At 50.7% G+C, this 17,227-nt stretch overlaps 1 protein-coding gene across 3 annotated transcripts in view; it reads left to right on the top strand.

Annotated features, from left to right (window-relative positions):
* Nucleotides 1-10,613: 10,613 nt before the first annotated feature.
* Nucleotides 10,614-17,227, top strand: part of PTPRO (protein tyrosine phosphatase receptor type O) — a 698,190-nt gene continuing 691,576 nt past the window's right edge. For all 3 annotated transcript variants that reach the window (XR_010179771.1, XM_063929453.1, XM_063929452.1), the window contains exon 1: nucleotides 10,614-11,059. Coding sequence is in view for 2 of the 3 variants with exons in the window: in XM_063929453.1 (XP_063785523.1) it covers nucleotides 10,666-11,059 (394 nt within the window). In the remaining variant the exon portion in view is untranslated. The remainder of the gene's footprint in view (nucleotides 11,060-17,227) is intronic.

Genomic DNA, 17,227 nt, shown 5'->3' with positions numbered 1-17,227 from the left:
CTGCGTCCGTCTTGGAGCGCTGAATCCGACACCACAAACCGTCGGGGAATACGACGACGCGGGCCGCCAGCATGGGCGAGGCTGAAGTCCGAGAGACGGACCCCAGCTCACCCACCCTGAGGGCACCGTGGAAGGCCATCGTAAAGGCCACCATGAAGAGGCGAACATTGAATCCCCATATCGTATCACCGTATCCTCGTATCGTGAGCGCTGAATCCAACACCCCAAACCTTCGGGGCGTACGTCGATGGCCTTTATTGACTGAAAGGAAGGCCTATTAAATCTAAACTCGGATGAAAAAAACTCCCTGTCGAACTAAGGGACGGTTGAAAATATTTATCACCCATAGCTGAAAGCAGACAGCTCATGAAAATAAAATATCTCAAAATTATAATTTAAATAAGATCCTAAATGTTGGAGAGCCGTCTGGCCCGATGTTCTGGGATCGGCCTCCTGCCACCATCCCTGAGGGCCTGCTACCCAGATGTTACGGGATCGGCCTTCTGCCACCATCCCCGAGGGCCTGCTACCCAGATGTTATGGGATCTGCCTTCTGCCACCATCCCTGAGGGCCTGCTACCCAGATGTTGTGGGATCGGCCTTCTGCCACCATCCCTGAGGGCCTGCTACCCAGATGTTATGGGATCGGCCTTCTGCCACCATCCCTGAGGGCCTGCTACCCAGATGTTGTGGGATCGGCCTTCTGCCACTATCCCTGAGGGCCTGCTACTCAGATGTTATGGGATCGGCCTTCTGCCACTATCCCGGAGGGCCTGCTACCCAGATGTTATGGGATCGGCCTTCTGCCACCATCCCAGACATCCCGAATCCAATGCAACTATGGGCCAACTGTCCGTAAAAGTTGCAGGAACCAAAGACCTTTGGGCTAAATCCTCCAATCCGCACGCAGAAGCAGGACAGAAGTCCCCTTGGATTAGAGCTGCAGGAGCTAACTGCCGAAACCACTGCAAGTCGCCGCGAGAAAGGGTATCATCAATTTTGTTGCACTCGGCCGGGACATGCTTGTCTCGCAACGTAATGTTGGTCAACCAGCATAGCAATACTATCTCGCGAAGACCCGCAGTCCAGCAAGGATGTGAACTCCTGCCTAATGATGGCAAAAAACCACGCCCAAACCTGTTTGTTACGCAGGGCATAGCGCCAGAGCGCCACTGCGCCCAGCATGGGAAAAATATACAGCAACCGCAAGAATCGCAAGCACCAGAGGCGTCCGTGAAAAACTCCAAAGAGGAGGTGAAACGAACTAGAAATCCGTCCCAAATACGCAAGTCCCTCGAGTGCTAAACTAAGAAAATGATGAGGGTGTATAATCCCAACTGTCGCCCGTTCCAATTTTCCACAGAAAAACTCTACCCATTGGGATAACCTTCCAAGAAAAAAGAAACGGGCCCAAGAAGGATTGAGCCTGTTGTAGAGTAAGCTTGTCCGCGGCGAGCTCATAGAGGAAACCATCAGGAAGACGCAACACCTTGTCCCCAAGGAGTCTACAGAGACCATCATCTGAATCCCGAGGTAAACAAGGAGGCGGAGGGACCCTGCCAATGGTCACCGCAGTAAGACGATGCAGCGAACAAAGCCAGGTGGGCCGAGCAAAAGAAAATCCCCCAGGTAGTGTGACATACCCCGCTCGCCCGTGGCCTGCTGCAGACCCCAGCGGAGGAAAGAACTGCACCTTGCAAAGTCAGCGCACGAGAGAGAAAAACCCCACAGGGAGGCAGCGATGGATGTATTAGCCATCATCCAGTTGAAAACCCATAAATCGAAAGGCGAAAGGGTGCAGCGGGAGGAGCGAAACGCTGACGCGATGTCCAATTCACACATCAACGCCCCCGGACCAAATGACCGCATGGCATCTATGGCCGAATCAAACTTACAGATAGGTAAACGACCCTACCTGATCATAGGGATAGCCTTATTAACCGATGACCCGAGAGGACAGGAAAGCTGGATGAGAAAGCCTATCATCCCGGCCAACGACAATGCAGCCGCAACCTTCTGCTGGAGCACGCCCGGAAACTCCCGAGCCGAATGCAAGTTCGTACTAGCCCCGGGACCCGCCAGTCCATGTATCGGCAAGAAGAAACGAGGTGCGCAAACCCGAGTGTAAGAATAGGGCGTACACCGGCCGCGGGAACCGTCGCAGCCAGGGTATGAGCGCCCGAAGTCTAATTGGGGTGGGGGCCGGGCAGTCCTTGATCCCGAGGCCTCCGCCACAGCTGATCAGGAGTGACAAATGTGACACCGCCGCCCAAAACCGCATTGGGCAGGATTGAAAGTGAAGCATTAACCATGCTCCGCGCGCCATGAACCCCCTCCAAAGCCGGCAGAATGAGAGGCAGGTCGTGGAACCCGTCATTCCTGCTGTACCGACTGAACCCTTCGGCAGCTCCGAGCACAATATTACATACTTTTAACTGAAGGTATAGATCTGCCGCCAATGCCGTTCGCGACGGAAGTCCTAGTAGTAACGTCGCCAAGGATGGTACCGCACATGTATATGGAATTGATGGCGCCTGATGTTCATGTGTTAGTCCGGGCGCGTCTCTGAGTAACACGCCGCAAAGATCGACATGATCTAACTCAAGTCGGGTAGGAGCGCAAAGCGTCCTCGCTGCCCCGGCCCTTTGCTTAGTTGAAAGCAAGGCTATACGAGCATCGCTAGTAATGGCAAAATACAGATAGGCCCTTACGGATCCAGTCTCGGACCCGGGGCCGGAGACCACTGTGTATTTCTGTGTTGGCGCAGTAACGGAGTCCGACTCCGCCAACACGTGCGAGGCGGAAGAGGTGGAATGCCGTTGCTGCCGCCGTTTTGTGACGCTTGACCCTGTCCCAACCATCGTCTTAGGAGGACACCCTCTGAGGACGTGGAGGCAAGGGAAGAGTCCGTGCCCCGACGCCTGCGCCTATCGCGCCTGCCGTTAACCTTACGCGCTGCTATAGGAGCGGGACTGAGTACTAGCTCCCCCCCCCCACTATGGGGGGAAAGTGCGCTCCCCTTGGACCAGTCAGGGTCCGAGGAAGACTCACCAGTACGAGGGGGAACTCCATCCTTCCCAGCAGCCGCCGTACGACTTGTGGATGCGACGACTGACTACATTCCTGGCCCAACGTCCGCGGCTGGGGAAGCAAAAGAGAGACAATGTTCCCCTGTTCCCCTATCGAAACAGCAGCTGCCGGGAGTGGGGTAGGCCGACGAGCCAGAGGACAGGAGCGGGATAAGAGATTGCGCAATGCTATCCTCCAAAGAAGCGGTGGCCAGACACGGTCCCCCGGGTACGGAGGATAACAAGGGAGCCACCGCCGACACGACAAAGGCACCAATGGCTCGAAGATCAGACCCGGACACGAGTCGCGCGCCCCACGGGAGGGTTGCAACCTCCCATCGGGAGCAAGGACTCCGATGATCCCTCCCTGTCAGGTACAATGGCACGTCCGCTCCGCTGCGATAACCCCCGACCGAAAAGCCCGCGCCGCGACCTCCTCCCATCCCGAGCAGTAGCCCCAGGAGGAGAAACCGGAGAATCGCCAGAACTAGAAAGAGGCATGTCCAAGTCGGACTGAGGGTCATCCGTTGCAGCGACGGAAGCCGACAACCGGACGCGGGGCGGGACAGAACGCACACCTCCCGCCGTCCGCGTATGAGACCGGTAGGGGCCACACGGTCACGGCTGTCGGTAGTACGAAGCGGCCTGCGAGCAGACCCGGAAGGGGCTGGCACCTCGGGTCCAGCCACGGCAAAAGAGGCCAGGTAGCCCGTCACACCGCGGGCGGACGCGGCACGCCCCTGGGCGACAGATTGTTACAATGGTCGTCGCCAGCAGCAGGCCATCTGAAGCCGCAGAGCGTGTGTTGCCCCGCCCTGCCACAGGAGGGAGCCTGCCGGCGAGCGTGTCACCCGGGGCGCAGTAACAGGCCTCATATGGGCCCCTGTAGTCCCCGTGGAGGTAGTGGCACGCGCGCGCGCTGGCCAGACCCCTGGCGTCTGGCAGCCGCGCGGTCCCCCCTCCCTCCTGCTGAAACCATATATTGTTGTATAATATGGGTACCCCCTCGCTTACCCACAACCCCCCCCCCCCCGGGGCGGCCGATGCGCAGGGCGGGAGACTATTCCCGGGCCCCACGTGGCCAGCAGCAGCCTCGAGCGGATCCAGGGACGGCAGGACACCGTCCCCGGCAGGCCGCATCAGACAGCTGCGGACCCCCCGTCGCTCCGTCTAGCGGCGGTGACGGAGACGGAGAGTGAGGCCTCAGGGAGCGCGTGCGGGCGCCGTGCACGGCCGCGCGCGCCGGAGCTCCAGTACAGCAGGGCGCACAGGTCTACCCCGTGACGGCCGGACACCATCAGAGTCCATAAGCCGTGCGGGGAGCCCTGCGCTGCGCCTTGGGAGGAATTCATGAGGAGAAAAGCAGGGGGGTAGGGGAGCCTGCAAAATGCAAGGACAGGGATAGAAGTAGGAGAAGGTGAGATAAAGGGAAAGCAGAGAGAGGATAGAAGGAATAATATAGGGAGAATAAGGAATAAAGTGACTTGAAAAAGGAAAGACTTTTAGTAATTCAAGTGATAACAAAAGGGGTTACTTATCAGTTTCACGAGAAGAGCTGAAAAGAGGGAGGAAGTACCTTGTCAGCAGCCTATATGTATGACAGGCCAGCCCCTATACATGATCCAGCCAATCAGCCCCCTGGACCCTCTCTCCACGTTCCTCCCACCACAAAACATTAACCCCTTCCAAGCCAAGGTGATGCACTGAGCGGCGCTGCGGAAGCCCCGACGGTGCGTTTATGCTGCTATGGTCACAGTATGTTCCCTATGCAGTCTTTCTATAATTTGGGTCGAATAAAATTGTTCATAAGTAGAATCATCTGTAAGAAATCTGTTTTAGATATATTTCAGAGTATATAGAAAGAGTGTATAAGTATTTATATATCATGTAGCTAGGAACGTGCTCCGGTGTAATATTGTTACAAATAGATCTGAAAATTACAATGTCTCATTTACATGGTTAAGGTTACATTTTCATCTGTTGCCGTTATAGCTATATGATAAAAGAACTAATTGACGGACAGTAAGAGCTCATAACCAAAAATGAGATACGTTGTTGATTTGACCCCTTTAAAGTATAAAAACCATGTAGTGTTTCATGAGTAAATAAGATTGTGATTCTTCCTTATAAAACATTTATGTTAGCTACCATTTAGGATGTCCGGAGATTCCGATCACGTGACCACGCAGAGCCATAGAAGGGAGGTGGAAATATATCCCATCCCCATGGAAACAGTTGCGGTTCACAGACCGGAAGTGTGTGAGTCAGTACATGGCTCAACACACGGTTATTACGTCACACAAGTCCGGTCACGTGATCATGCTGGCGCTGTAAGATTGGAGCGGTAAATGGGCTCCGTTACTATAGTAACAGATGCGGTCCAAAGGCCGGAAGTAAGTGGGCTCGTGTGCGTTCCAACACCCGCAGCTCCCTTATATTATACATTTTAAAGTAATTTTAACTAAATAAGATTAAATTTAGTTTCAGTATGCCTCTGAGTCTAATTAGAATAATGAAAAAGGTTTATCTTGTAAGTTTGTGCACACACAAAGAGATGAATTGTCTACACACATGTTTTGAATGAAGTAATTAACCACGGCATAAATACACTGCTAGTTGTAAGCTAAAGTCACCTTTGATAAAGCAGCAGTAGCTGTGAAACGCGTCAGGTGTGAGCCTCCATATCACCCCATCACAACTTCTCACCGCAAGCTTGGACCACCTTGGACCCCAAAACCTGCTCGACTTGAACCACATCCACAACTAAGGACTGGACTTTTGTTCATCAAAACGCACAACTGGTGAGGACTTTCCTTAAATTCATGATACAATATTGGAACTGCTAATCCTCCAGCGTTGGGACTTAATTCTCCAGCCCAGGGACTATGCTATAGCCCCAGGATTCAATTGGTTCTAAGCATATAGGGTCCTAAGGTCTATTTGGAACAAGCTTATGTGTTGTCTAAAAGGTGATTAGAGGCTATTTATCACAGTGTATTTTCATTTTAATTGTCCAATGGACAGATTTTAAGTCTAATAAATTTTATTTTGTTATCTAGACAATTCATCTCTCTCAGCGCAGCCTTATTGTTGTTGTATTACAGTCCTTTCGGCCCCAGAAAGGCAAGCGGGTTAAAGGCGCGTCCTTTCTGCCCAGAGGCAGAGGTAGAGGGAAAAAGCTGCAGCATACACTCAGTTCCCAGGAGCAAAAGTCCTCCCCCGCTTCCTCCAAGTCCACCGCATGACGCTGGGGCTCCACAGGCGGAGCCAGGTGCGGTGGGGGCCCGTCTCAAAAACTTCAGCAATCAGTGGGCTCGCTCACGGGTGGATCCCTGGATCCTTCAAGTAGTATCTCAGGGGTACAAGCTGGAATTCGAGACGTCTCCCCCCTGCCGTTTCCTCAAATCTGCCTTGCCAACAACTCCCTCAGGCAGGGAGGCAGTGCTAGAGGCAATTCACAAGCTGTATTCCCAGCAGGTGATAGTCAAGGTGCCCCTCCTTCAACAAGGACGGGGTTACTATTCCACAATGTTTGTGGTACCGAAACCGGACGGTTCGGTGAGACCCATTTTAAATTTGAAATCCTTGAACACATATATAAAAAAATTCAAGTTCAAGATGGAATCGCAAAGGGCGGTGATTTCAAGCCTGGACGAGGGGGATTACATGGTATCACTGGACATCAAGGATGCTTACCTGCATGTCCCCATTTACCATCATCACCAGGAGTACCTCAGATTTGTGGTACAGGATTGTCATTACCAATTCCAGACGTTGCCGTTTGGTCTGTCCACGGCACCGAGGGTATTTACCAAGGTAATGGCCGAAATGATGATACTCCTTCGAAAAAAGGGAGTTTTAATTATCCCGTACTTGGACGATCTCCTGATAAAGGCGAGGTCCAGGGAGCAGTTGTTGGTGGGGGTAGCACTATCTCGGGAGGTGCTACAACAGCACGGTTGGATTCTAAATATTCCAAAGTCACAGCTGGTCCCTACGACACGTCTACTGTTCCTGGGGATGGTTCTGGACACAGAACAGGAAAAAGTGTTTCTCCCGAAGGAGAAAGCCAAGGAGATGTCATCTCTAGTCAGAGGCCTCCTGAAACCAAAACAGGTGTCGGTGCATCACTGCACGCGAGTCCTGGGAAAAATGGTAGCTTCCTACGAAGCAATTCCATTCGGCAGGTTCCATGCAAGGACTTTTCAGTGGGACCTGTTGGACAAGTGGTCCGGATCGCATCTTCAGATGCATCGGCTGATAGCCCTGTCTCCAAGGACCAGGGTGTCTCTGCTGTGGTGGCTGCAGAGTGCTCATCTTCAAGAGGGCCGCAGATTCGGCATACAGGACTGGGTCCTGGTGACCACGGATGCCAGCCTTCGAGGCTGGGGGGCAGTCACACAGGGAAGAAACTTCCAAGGACTATGGTCAAGTCAGGAGACTTCCCTACACATAAATATTCTGGAACAGAGGGCCATTTACAATGCCCTAAGTCAGGCAAAACCCTTGCTTCAAAACCAGCCGGTACTGATCCAGTCAGACAACATCACGGAAGTCGCCCATGTAAACCGACAGGGCGGCACAAGAAGCAGGACGGCGATAGCAGAAGCCACAAGGATTCTCCGATGGGCGGAAAATCACGTGTTAGCACTGTCAGCAGTGTTCATTCCGGGGGTGGACAACTGGGAAGCAGACTTCCTCAGCAGGCACGACCTCCACCCGGGAGAGTGGGGACTTCATCCAGAAGTCTTCCAACTGATTGTAAACCGTTGGGAAAGGCCACAGGTGGACATGATGGCGTCCCGCCTAAACAAAAAGCTAGAAAGATATTGCGCCAGGTCAAGAGACACTCAGGCGATAGCTGTGGACGCTCTAGTGACACCGTGGGTGTACCGGTCGGTTTATGTGTTCCCTCCTCTTCCTCTCATACCCAAGGTACTGAGGATAATAAGGAGAAGAGGAGTAAGAACTATACTCATTGTTCCGGATTGGCCAAGAAGAGCTTGGTACCCGGAACTTCAAGAAATGATCTCAGAGGACCCATGGCCTCTGCCGCTCAGACAGGACCTGCTGCAGCAGGGGCCCTGTCTGTTCCAAGACTTACCACGGCTGCGTTTGACGGCATGGCGGTTGAACACCGGATCCTGAAGGAAAAAGCATTCCGGAGGAAGTCATTCCTACGCTGATTAAAGCTAGGAAAGAAGTGACCACAAACCATTATCACCGCATTTGGCGAAAATATGTTGCGTGGTGTGAGGCCAGGAAGGCCCCAACGGAGGAATTTCAGCTGGGCCGTTTTCTGCACTTCCTACAGTCAGGGGTGACTATGGGCCTAAAATTGGGTTCCATTAAGGTCCAGATTTCGGCTCTATCGATTTTCTTCCAGAGAGAACTGGCTTCACTACCTGAAGTTCAGACTTTTGTTAAGGGAGTGCTGCATATTCAGCCCCCTTTTGTGCCTCCAGTGGCACCTTGGGATCTCAACGTGGTGTTGGATTTCCTAAAGTCACATTGGTTTGAGCCACTTAAAACCGTGAAATTAAAATATCTCACGTGGAAAGTGGTCATGTTGTTGGCCTTGGCTTCGGCCAGGCGTGTGTCAGAATTGGCGGCTTTGTCATGTAAAAGCCCTTATCTGATTTTCCATATGGATAGAGCGGAATTGAGGACTCGTCCCCAGTTTCTCCCTAAGGTGGTATTAGCTTTTCATTTGAACCAACCTATCGTGGTGCCTGCGGCTACTAAAGACTTGGAGGCTTCCAAGTTGTTGGACGTAGTCAGGGCCCTGAGAATTTATGTTTCCAGGACAGCTAGTGTCAGGAAAACTGACTCGTTGTTTATCCTGTATGCACCCAACAAGCTGGGTGCTCCTGCTTCAAAGCAGACTATTGCTCGCTGGATCTGTAGTACGATTCAGCTTGCACATTCTGCGGCTGGACTGCCACATCCTAAATCAGTGAAAGCCCATTCCACGAGGAAGGTGGGCTCTTCTTGGGGGGCTGCCCGAGGGGTCTCGGCTCTACAACTTTGCCGAGCAGCTACTTGGTCGGGGTCAAACACATTTGCTAAATTCTACAAGTTTGACACCCTGGCTGAGGAGGACCTAGAGTTTGCCCATTCGGTGCTGCAGAGTCATCCGCACTCTCCCGCCCGTTTGGGAGCTTTGGTATAATCCCCATGGTCCTTACGGAGTCCCAGCATCCACTTAGGATGTCAGAGAAAATAAGATTTTACTCACCGATAAATCTATTTCTCGTAGTCCGTAGTGGATGCTGGGCGCCCATCCCAAGTGCGGATTGTTTGCAATACTTGTATATAGTTATTGTTTAACTAAAGGGTTATTGTTGAGCCATCTGTTGAGAGGCTCAGTTATTGTTCATACTGTTAACTGGGTATAGTATCACGAGTTATACGGTGTGATTGGTGTGGCTGGTATGAGTCTTACCCGGGATTCAAAATCCTTCCTTATTGTGTCTGCTCTTCCGGGCACAGTATCCTAACTGAGGTCTGGAGGAGGGTCATAGAGGGAGGAGCCAGTGCACACCAGGTAGTCCTAAGCTTTCTTTAGTTGTGCCCAGTCTCCTGCGGAGCCGCTATTCCCCATGGTCCTTACGGAGTCCCAGCATCCACTACGGACTACGAGAAATAGATTTACCGGTGAGTAAAATCTTATTTTATCTCTTAATAGGGCAATTCAGTAATTTTTCCAAATACTTTCTATAAATCTGCCCCCATAAATGTATTTAACCCCCTAATTAAGTAATAATCACCATTTAAATACTTGAGTCTCCTGTGCCTGCTTATTAGGTGCCTGGACGGGTGAGGAGAGTAACCACAGCAAGGCACAGTAGGAATAGATGCTGTTAGGGTCACCATGCTGGTGCTGTAGGAGTGCCAGGTAGTATAGCGTGGGAGCTATAGGAGAGACATTATACCCTGGTGACCGGGGATTGTGCACACAGAGGTATCCCCAGGGAAGACACGGTGCGCGTTTCGCTGTCCACTGTTATATGGAAGTGAGGGGAAAGCAGATTCTAATACGTATTTGTGTATAGAGATGATGTTTCTCCTTACTATACAAGGTGATGGCCTCAGTCATCCTGATCACAGCGACAATAATTCAGATAGCGCGGTTTCCATCTCACTGGATATTATTATATACAGTACCTATTCCCATATATAGACCTATACCATTGTGACAATACAGGCCATAATGATACATTTATCATGTGCTTCGTGGTGCCCATTTTATTGAGAACTATTCTTTTCTTTCTTTAAACACTTTAACACGTATTTACTACACATTATCTACTGTGATCATTTCTCCTGTATTCATTCCTTACCATATATAATGTACGGCCCATTGATGAATGCACTCCCTGTTCTCCTTCTGTGAATATACTAAACACAGGACGGTATCCAATTAGCCACATTCATTTTAAATGGACTGCTGGTCTAACATCTCTGTATGTTTCCTAATATCATATTTACTCAGATTCTGATATTATTATTATTATTATTATTATTATTGTTGTTTTTAGCACCTTATCCGCCCAGAAATATTTCCATACAGATATTACTCCTGAACAATAGTAACATGGAGGGACCAGGTGGAGGTATTTCTGCAGAGACTTTCACGAAACTTGATGTGGTGACGGAAAGAGAGAAGTCAGCGGAAATGTTTGACGATCAGTTTGAAAGTTCAGCAGCTAGCTCATCTTATAATTGGACCGACTACAAATCTTCTAATAACAGCAGCTCTGAAACGACATCTCTGCCATATTGGTGGGTTAATGAGACCGCGACCGCTGACAGCGAAGGGTTTGTGAATGAAATTCCTCCCGATTATGAAAATCCAACCGTAATAAGCTTCTTGTCGGAAAACATTCCAGCACGTTCTCCTGCTATCAGATTCAAAGTCTTAATCAACTGGTTGCCACCAAAACCACCAACTGCTTTTGATGGTTTCAACATATATATCCAGAGAGATGGTAAGTCTAAGTTGTTCAATATTTTATACTTGTTTACAATTTACATTGTGTAGTGTGTTGAAGAAATGGATTTCCCATTTAGTTATTTTCTAATTATTTATCACTTGAAGCACCATATTTAATCAAGGACTGCAGAGAATACATTTCATACGTGGTTCCTTTATTAAATGTAATATAATATATATCCAGTCGGCACCCACGGGATTAGCGAGTGTCATCTCTGTCTAGAGCTGGGTTGTAAATGAGTGAGTATTGCAATGGTTTATCCCAGGGATGGGGAACCTTGGGCCCTCCAGCTGTTGTTGAACTACACATCCCAGCATGCCCTGCAACAGTTTTAGCATGGCCAAATTGCAAAACTGTAGCAAGGCATGCTGGGATGTGTAGTTCAGCAACAGCTGGAGGGCCGAAGGTTCCCCATCCCTGGTTTATCCACCAGCAAATTGCTTAGATCAAAGATTCTCAAACTATCTTGTTGGGCGACCCCGTCTGACAGTAATAATAATTACAGGCCGGGCTGTAACCTTGTGGTGTCCCCTGACTATATTTTACTACTACTTCAATAAACACAGATTATACCACAATAATAAACAAATGATTTAAGACCCTCAGCAAGTTACCGCAGAATGGGCCCGATGCAAGGTTGTACGCTATGCTGATTTTATTATTCTACAAACTAGCGATTATGCAAATACATCACTCATCTGCAAAGCCATAGGCACTGCTTATATCGCGCAGAGTGATTGCTGTGTCTTCTCCTCTAGTGGCACGGGAGCTGTGCTGCTGCGTGGAACACATGTACGATGCTCTGAGCAACATGAAGTCAGCCGATTAATGTAACCAGGGATGATTGAGTGCCGTTCAGGGGCAGATTAAGCATACCCAGATAAAGGGGGGTGCAGGGGATACTGTACCCTGGGCCCCCTGACCAGAGTACACTAACATCACTAGCTCTCCCTCTTGTGCAGCAGCAGAACCAGGCCGCAAGAATGTGAGCAGCACAGCATGCAGGCAGAGACACAGCAGTATCAGGTTTCATGAGCTAGCCACTAAGCTTCCAGACCAGAGGAGAGATAGGAGGGGAGAGAGAGCTGTAAGTGTCCCAGGGATCCCAGCTTCTCCTCCTCCCTGCATAATGTAGGTGTCTATGTCCTGTGTAACCTGTTATCTAATGAGAGCGTTCTGGTCTAGAGAGGCGCACACAGTCCTCGTGAGTCCTGGTGCAGTGTATAGTTGGTACAGAGGCTGGTGCTATTCCTCGTGAGTCCTGGTGCAGTATATAGTTGTTACAGAGGTTGGTGCTATTCCTCGTGAGTCCTGGCGCAGTATATAGCTGGTACAGAGGCTGGTGCTATTCCTCGTGAGTCCTGGCGCAGTATATAGCTGGTACAGAGGCTGGTGCTATTCCTCGTGTGTCCTGGTGCAGTATATAGTTGGTACAGAGGCTGGTGCTATTCCTCGTGAGTCCTGGCGCAGTATATAGCTGGTACAGAGGCTAGTGCTATTCCTCGTGAGTCCTGGCGCAGTATATAGCTGGTACAGAGGCTAGTGCTATTCCTCGTGAGTCCTGGCGCAGTATATAGCTGGTACAGAGGCTGGTGCTATTCCTCGTGAGTCCTGGCGCAGTATATAGCTGGTACAGAGGCTAGTGCTATTCCTCGTGAGTCCTGGCGCAGTATATAGCTGGTACAGAGGCTGGTGCTATTCCTCGTGAGTCCTGGTGCAGTATATAGTTGGTACAGAGGCTGGTGCTATTCCTCGTGAGTCCTGGTGCAGTATATAGTTGGTACAGAGGCTGGTGCTATTCCTCGTGAGTCCTGGTGCAGTATATAGTTGTTACAGAGGTTGGTGATATTCCTCGTGAGTCCTGGCGCAGTATATAGTTGGTACAGAGGTTGGTGCTATTCCTCGTGAGTCCTGGCGCAGTATATAGCTGGTACAGAGGCTGGTGCTATTCCTCGTGAGTCCTGGCGCAGTATATAGCTGGTACAGTGGTTGGTGCTATTCCTCGTGAGTCCTGGCGCAGTATATAGTTAGTACAGAGGCTGGTGCTATTCCTCGTGAGTCCTGGCGCAGTATATAGTTGGTACAGAGGCTGGTGATATTCCTCGTGAGTCCTGGCGCAGTATATAGTTGGTACAGAGGCTGCTGCTATTCCTCGTGAGTCCTGGCGCAGTATATAGTTGGTACAGAGGCTGCTGCTATTCCTCGTGAGTCCTGGCGCAGTATATAGTTGGTACAGAGGCTGCTGCTATTCCTCGTGAGTCCTGGCGCAGTATATAGTTGGTACAGAGGTTGGTGCTATTCCTCGTGAGTCCTGGCGCAGTATATAGTTGGTACAGAGGCTGGTGCTATTCCTCGTGAGTCCTGGCGCAGTATAAAGTTGGTACAGAGGCTGGTGCTATTCCTCGTGAGTCCTGGCGCAGTATAAAGTTGGTACAGAGGCTGGTGCTATTCCTCGTGAGTCCTGGCGCAGTATATAGTTGGTACAGAGGCTGGTGCTATTCCTCGTGAGTCCTGGCGCAGTATAAAGCTGGTACAGAGGCTGCTGCTATTCCTCGTGAGTCCTGGCGCAGTATATAGTTGGTACAGAGGTTGGTTCTATTCCTCGTGAGTCCTGGCGCAGTATATAGTTGGTACAGAGGCTGGTGCTATTCCTCGTGAGTCCTGGTGCAGTATATAGTTGGTACAGAGGCTGGTGCTATTCCTCGTAAATCCTGGCGCAGTATATAGTTGGAACAGAGGCTGGTGCTATTCCTCGTGAGTCCTGGCGCAGTATATAGTTGGTACAGAGGCTGGTGCTATTTCTCGTGAGTCCTGGCGCAGTATATAGTTGGTACAGAGGCTGGTGCTATTCCTCGTGAGTCCTGGCGCAGTGTATAGTTGGTACAGAGGCTGCTGCTATTCCTCGTGAGTCCTGGTGCAGTATATAGTTGGTACAGAGGCTGGTGCTATTCCTCGTGAGTCCTGGTGAGGGTATATAGTTGGTACAGAGGCTGGTACTATTCCTCGTGAGTCCTGGTGCAGTATATAGTTGGTACAGAGGCTGGTGCTATTCCTCGTGAGTCCTGGTGCAGTATATAGTTGGTACAGAGGCTGGTGCTATTCCTCGTGAGTCCTGGCGCAGTGTATAGTTGGTACAGAGGCTGGTGCTATTCCTCGTGAGTCCTGGCGCAGTATATAGTTGGTACAGAGGCTGGTGCTATTCCTCGTGAGTCCTGGCGCAGTGTATAGTTGGTACAGAGGCTGGTGCTATTCCTCGTGAGTCCTGGCGCAGTATATAGTTGGTACAGAGGCTGGTGCTATTCCCCGTGAGTCCTGGCGCAGTGTATAGTTGGTACAGAGGCTGCTGCTATTCCTCGTGAGTCCTGGCGCAGTATATAGTTGGTACAGAGGTTGGTGCTATTCCTCGTGAGTCCTGGTGCAGTATATAGATGGTACAGAGGCTGGTGCTATTCCTTGTGAGTCCTGGCGCAGTATATAGCTGGTACAGAGGCTGGTGCTATTCCTCGTGTGTCCTGGTGCAGTATATAGTTGGTACAGAGGTTGGTGCTATTCCTCGTGAGTCCTGGTGCAGTATATAGTTGGTACAGAGGCTGGTGCTATTCCTTGTGAGTCCTGGCGCAGTATATAGCTGGTACAGAGGCTGGTGCTATTCCTCGTGTGTCCTGGTGCAGTATATAGTTGGTACAGAGGTTGGTGCTATTCCTCGTGAGTCCTGGCGCAGTATAAAGTTGGTACAGAGGCTGGTGCTATTCCTTGTGAGTCCTGGCGCAGTATATAGCTGGTACAGAGGCTGGTGCTATTCCTCGTGAGTCCTGGCGCAGTATATAGCTGGTACAGAGGCTGGTGCTATTCCTCGTGTGTCCTGGTGCAGTATATAGTTGGTACAGAGGCTGGTGCTATTCCTCGTGAGTCCTGGCGCAGTATATAGTTGGTACAGAGGCTGGTGCTATTCCTCGTGAGTCCTGGTGCAGTATATAGTTGGTACAGAGGCTGGTGCTATTCCTCGTGAGTCCTGGCGCAGTATAAAGTTGGTACAGAGGCTGGTGCTATTCCTCGTGAGTCCTGGCGCAGTATATAGTTGGTACAGAGGCTGGTGCTATTCCTCGTGAGTCCTGGCGCAGTATAAAGCTGGTACAGAGGCTGGTGCTATTCCTCGTGAGTCCTGGCGCAGTGTATAGTTGGTACAGAGGCTGGTGCTATTCCTCGTGAGTCCTGGCGCAGTATATAGTTGGTACAGAGGCTGGTGCTATTCCTCGTGAGTCCTGGCGCAGTGTATAGTTGGTACAGAGGCTGGTGCTATTCCTCGTGAGTCCTGGCGCAGTGTATAGTTGGTACAGAGGCTGCTGCTATTCCTCGTGAGTCCTGGCGCAGTATATAGTTGGTACAGAGGTTGGTGCTATTCCTCGTGAGTCCTGGTGCAGTATATAGTTGGTACAGAGACTGGTGATATTCCTCGTGAGTCCTGGCGCAGTATATAGTTGGTACAGAGGCTGGTGCTATTCCTCGTGAGTCCTGGCGCAGAATATAGTTGGTACAGAGGCTGGTGCTATTCCTCGTGAGTCCTGGTGCATTATATAGTTGGTACAGAGGCTGGTGCTATTCCTCGTGAGTCCTGACGCAGTATATAGTTGGTACAGAGGCTGGTGCTAGTCCTCGTGGGTCCTGACGCAGTATATAGTTGGTACAGGGGCTGGTGCTATTCCTTGTGAGTCCTGCCACAGTATATAGTTGGTACAGGGGCTGGTGCTAATCCTCGTGAGTCCTGGCGCAGTATATAGTTGGTACAGAGGCTGGTGCTATTCCTCGTGAGTCCTGGCGCAGTATAAAGTTGGTACAGAGGCTGGTGCTATTCCCCGTGAGTCCTGACGCAGCATATAGTTGGTACAGAGGCTGGTGCTAGTCCTCGTGAGTCCTGACGCAGTATATAGTTGGTACAGAGGCTGGTGCTATTCCTCGTGAGTCCTGGCGCAGTATATAGTTGGTACAGATGCTGGTGCTATTCCTCGTGAGTCCTGGAGCAGTATATAGTTGGTACAGAGGCTGGTGCTATTCCTCGTGAGTCCTGGCGCAGTATATAGTTGGTACAGAGGCTGGTGCTATTCCTCGTGAGTCCTGGCGCAGTATAAAGTTGGTACAGAGGCTGATGCTATTCCTCGTGAGTCCTGGTGCAGTATATAGTTGGTACAGAGGCTGGTGCTATTCCTCGTGAGTCCTGGCGCAGTATATAGTTGGTACAGAGGCTGGTGCTATTCCTCGTGAGTCCTGGCGCAGTATATAGTTGGTACAGGGGCTGGTGCTATTCCTCGTGAGTACTGGGGCAGTATATAGTTGGTACAGAGGCTGGTGCTATTCCTCGTGAGTCCTGGCGCAGTATATAGTTGGTACAGATGCTGGTGCTATTCCTCGTGAGTCCTGGCGCAGTATATAGTTGGTACAGAGGCTGGTGCTATTCCTCGTGAGTCCTGGCGCAGTATATATTTGGTACAGAGGCTGGTGCTATTCCTCGTGAGTCCTGGTGCAGTATATAGCTGGTACAGAGGCTGGTGCTATTCCTCGTGAGTCCTGGTGCAGTATATAGTTGGTACAGAGGCTGGTGCTATTCCTCGTGAGTCCTGGCGCAGTATATAGTTGGTACAGAGGCTGGTGCTATTCCTCGTGAGTCCTGGCGCAGTATATAGTTGGTACAGAGGCTGGTGCTATTCCTCGTGAGTCCTGGTGCAGTATATAGTTGGTACAGAGGCTGGTGCTATTCCTCGTGAGTCCTGGCGCAGTATATAGTTGGTACAGAGGCTGGTGCTATTCCTCGTGAATCCTGGCGCAGTATATAGTTGGTACAGAGGTTGCTGCTGTTCATCGTGAGTCCTGGCGCAGTATATAGTTGGTACAGAGGCTGGTGCTATTCCTCGTGAGTCCTGGCGCAGTATATAGTTAGTACAGAGGCTGGTGCTAGTCCTCGTGAGTCCTGGCGCAGTATATAGTTGGTACAGAGGCTGGTGCTAGTCCTCGTGAGTCCTGCTGCAGTATATAGTTGGTACAGAGGCTGGTGATATTCCTCGTGAGTCCTGGCGCAGTATATAGTTGGTACAGAGGCTGGTGCTATTCCTCGTGAGTCCTGGCGCAGAATATAGTTGGTACAGAGGCTGGTGCTATTCCTCGTGAGTC

This window comes from Pseudophryne corroboree, chromosome 6 (genome assembly GCF_028390025.1).
Source record: "Pseudophryne corroboree isolate aPseCor3 chromosome 6, aPseCor3.hap2, whole genome shotgun sequence".
Classification (NCBI taxonomy): Eukaryota; Metazoa; Chordata; class Amphibia; order Anura; family Myobatrachidae; genus Pseudophryne; species Pseudophryne corroboree.
Note: the sequence above shows the minus strand (reverse complement) of the source record. Positions and strands in the feature narration are given on the sequence as shown.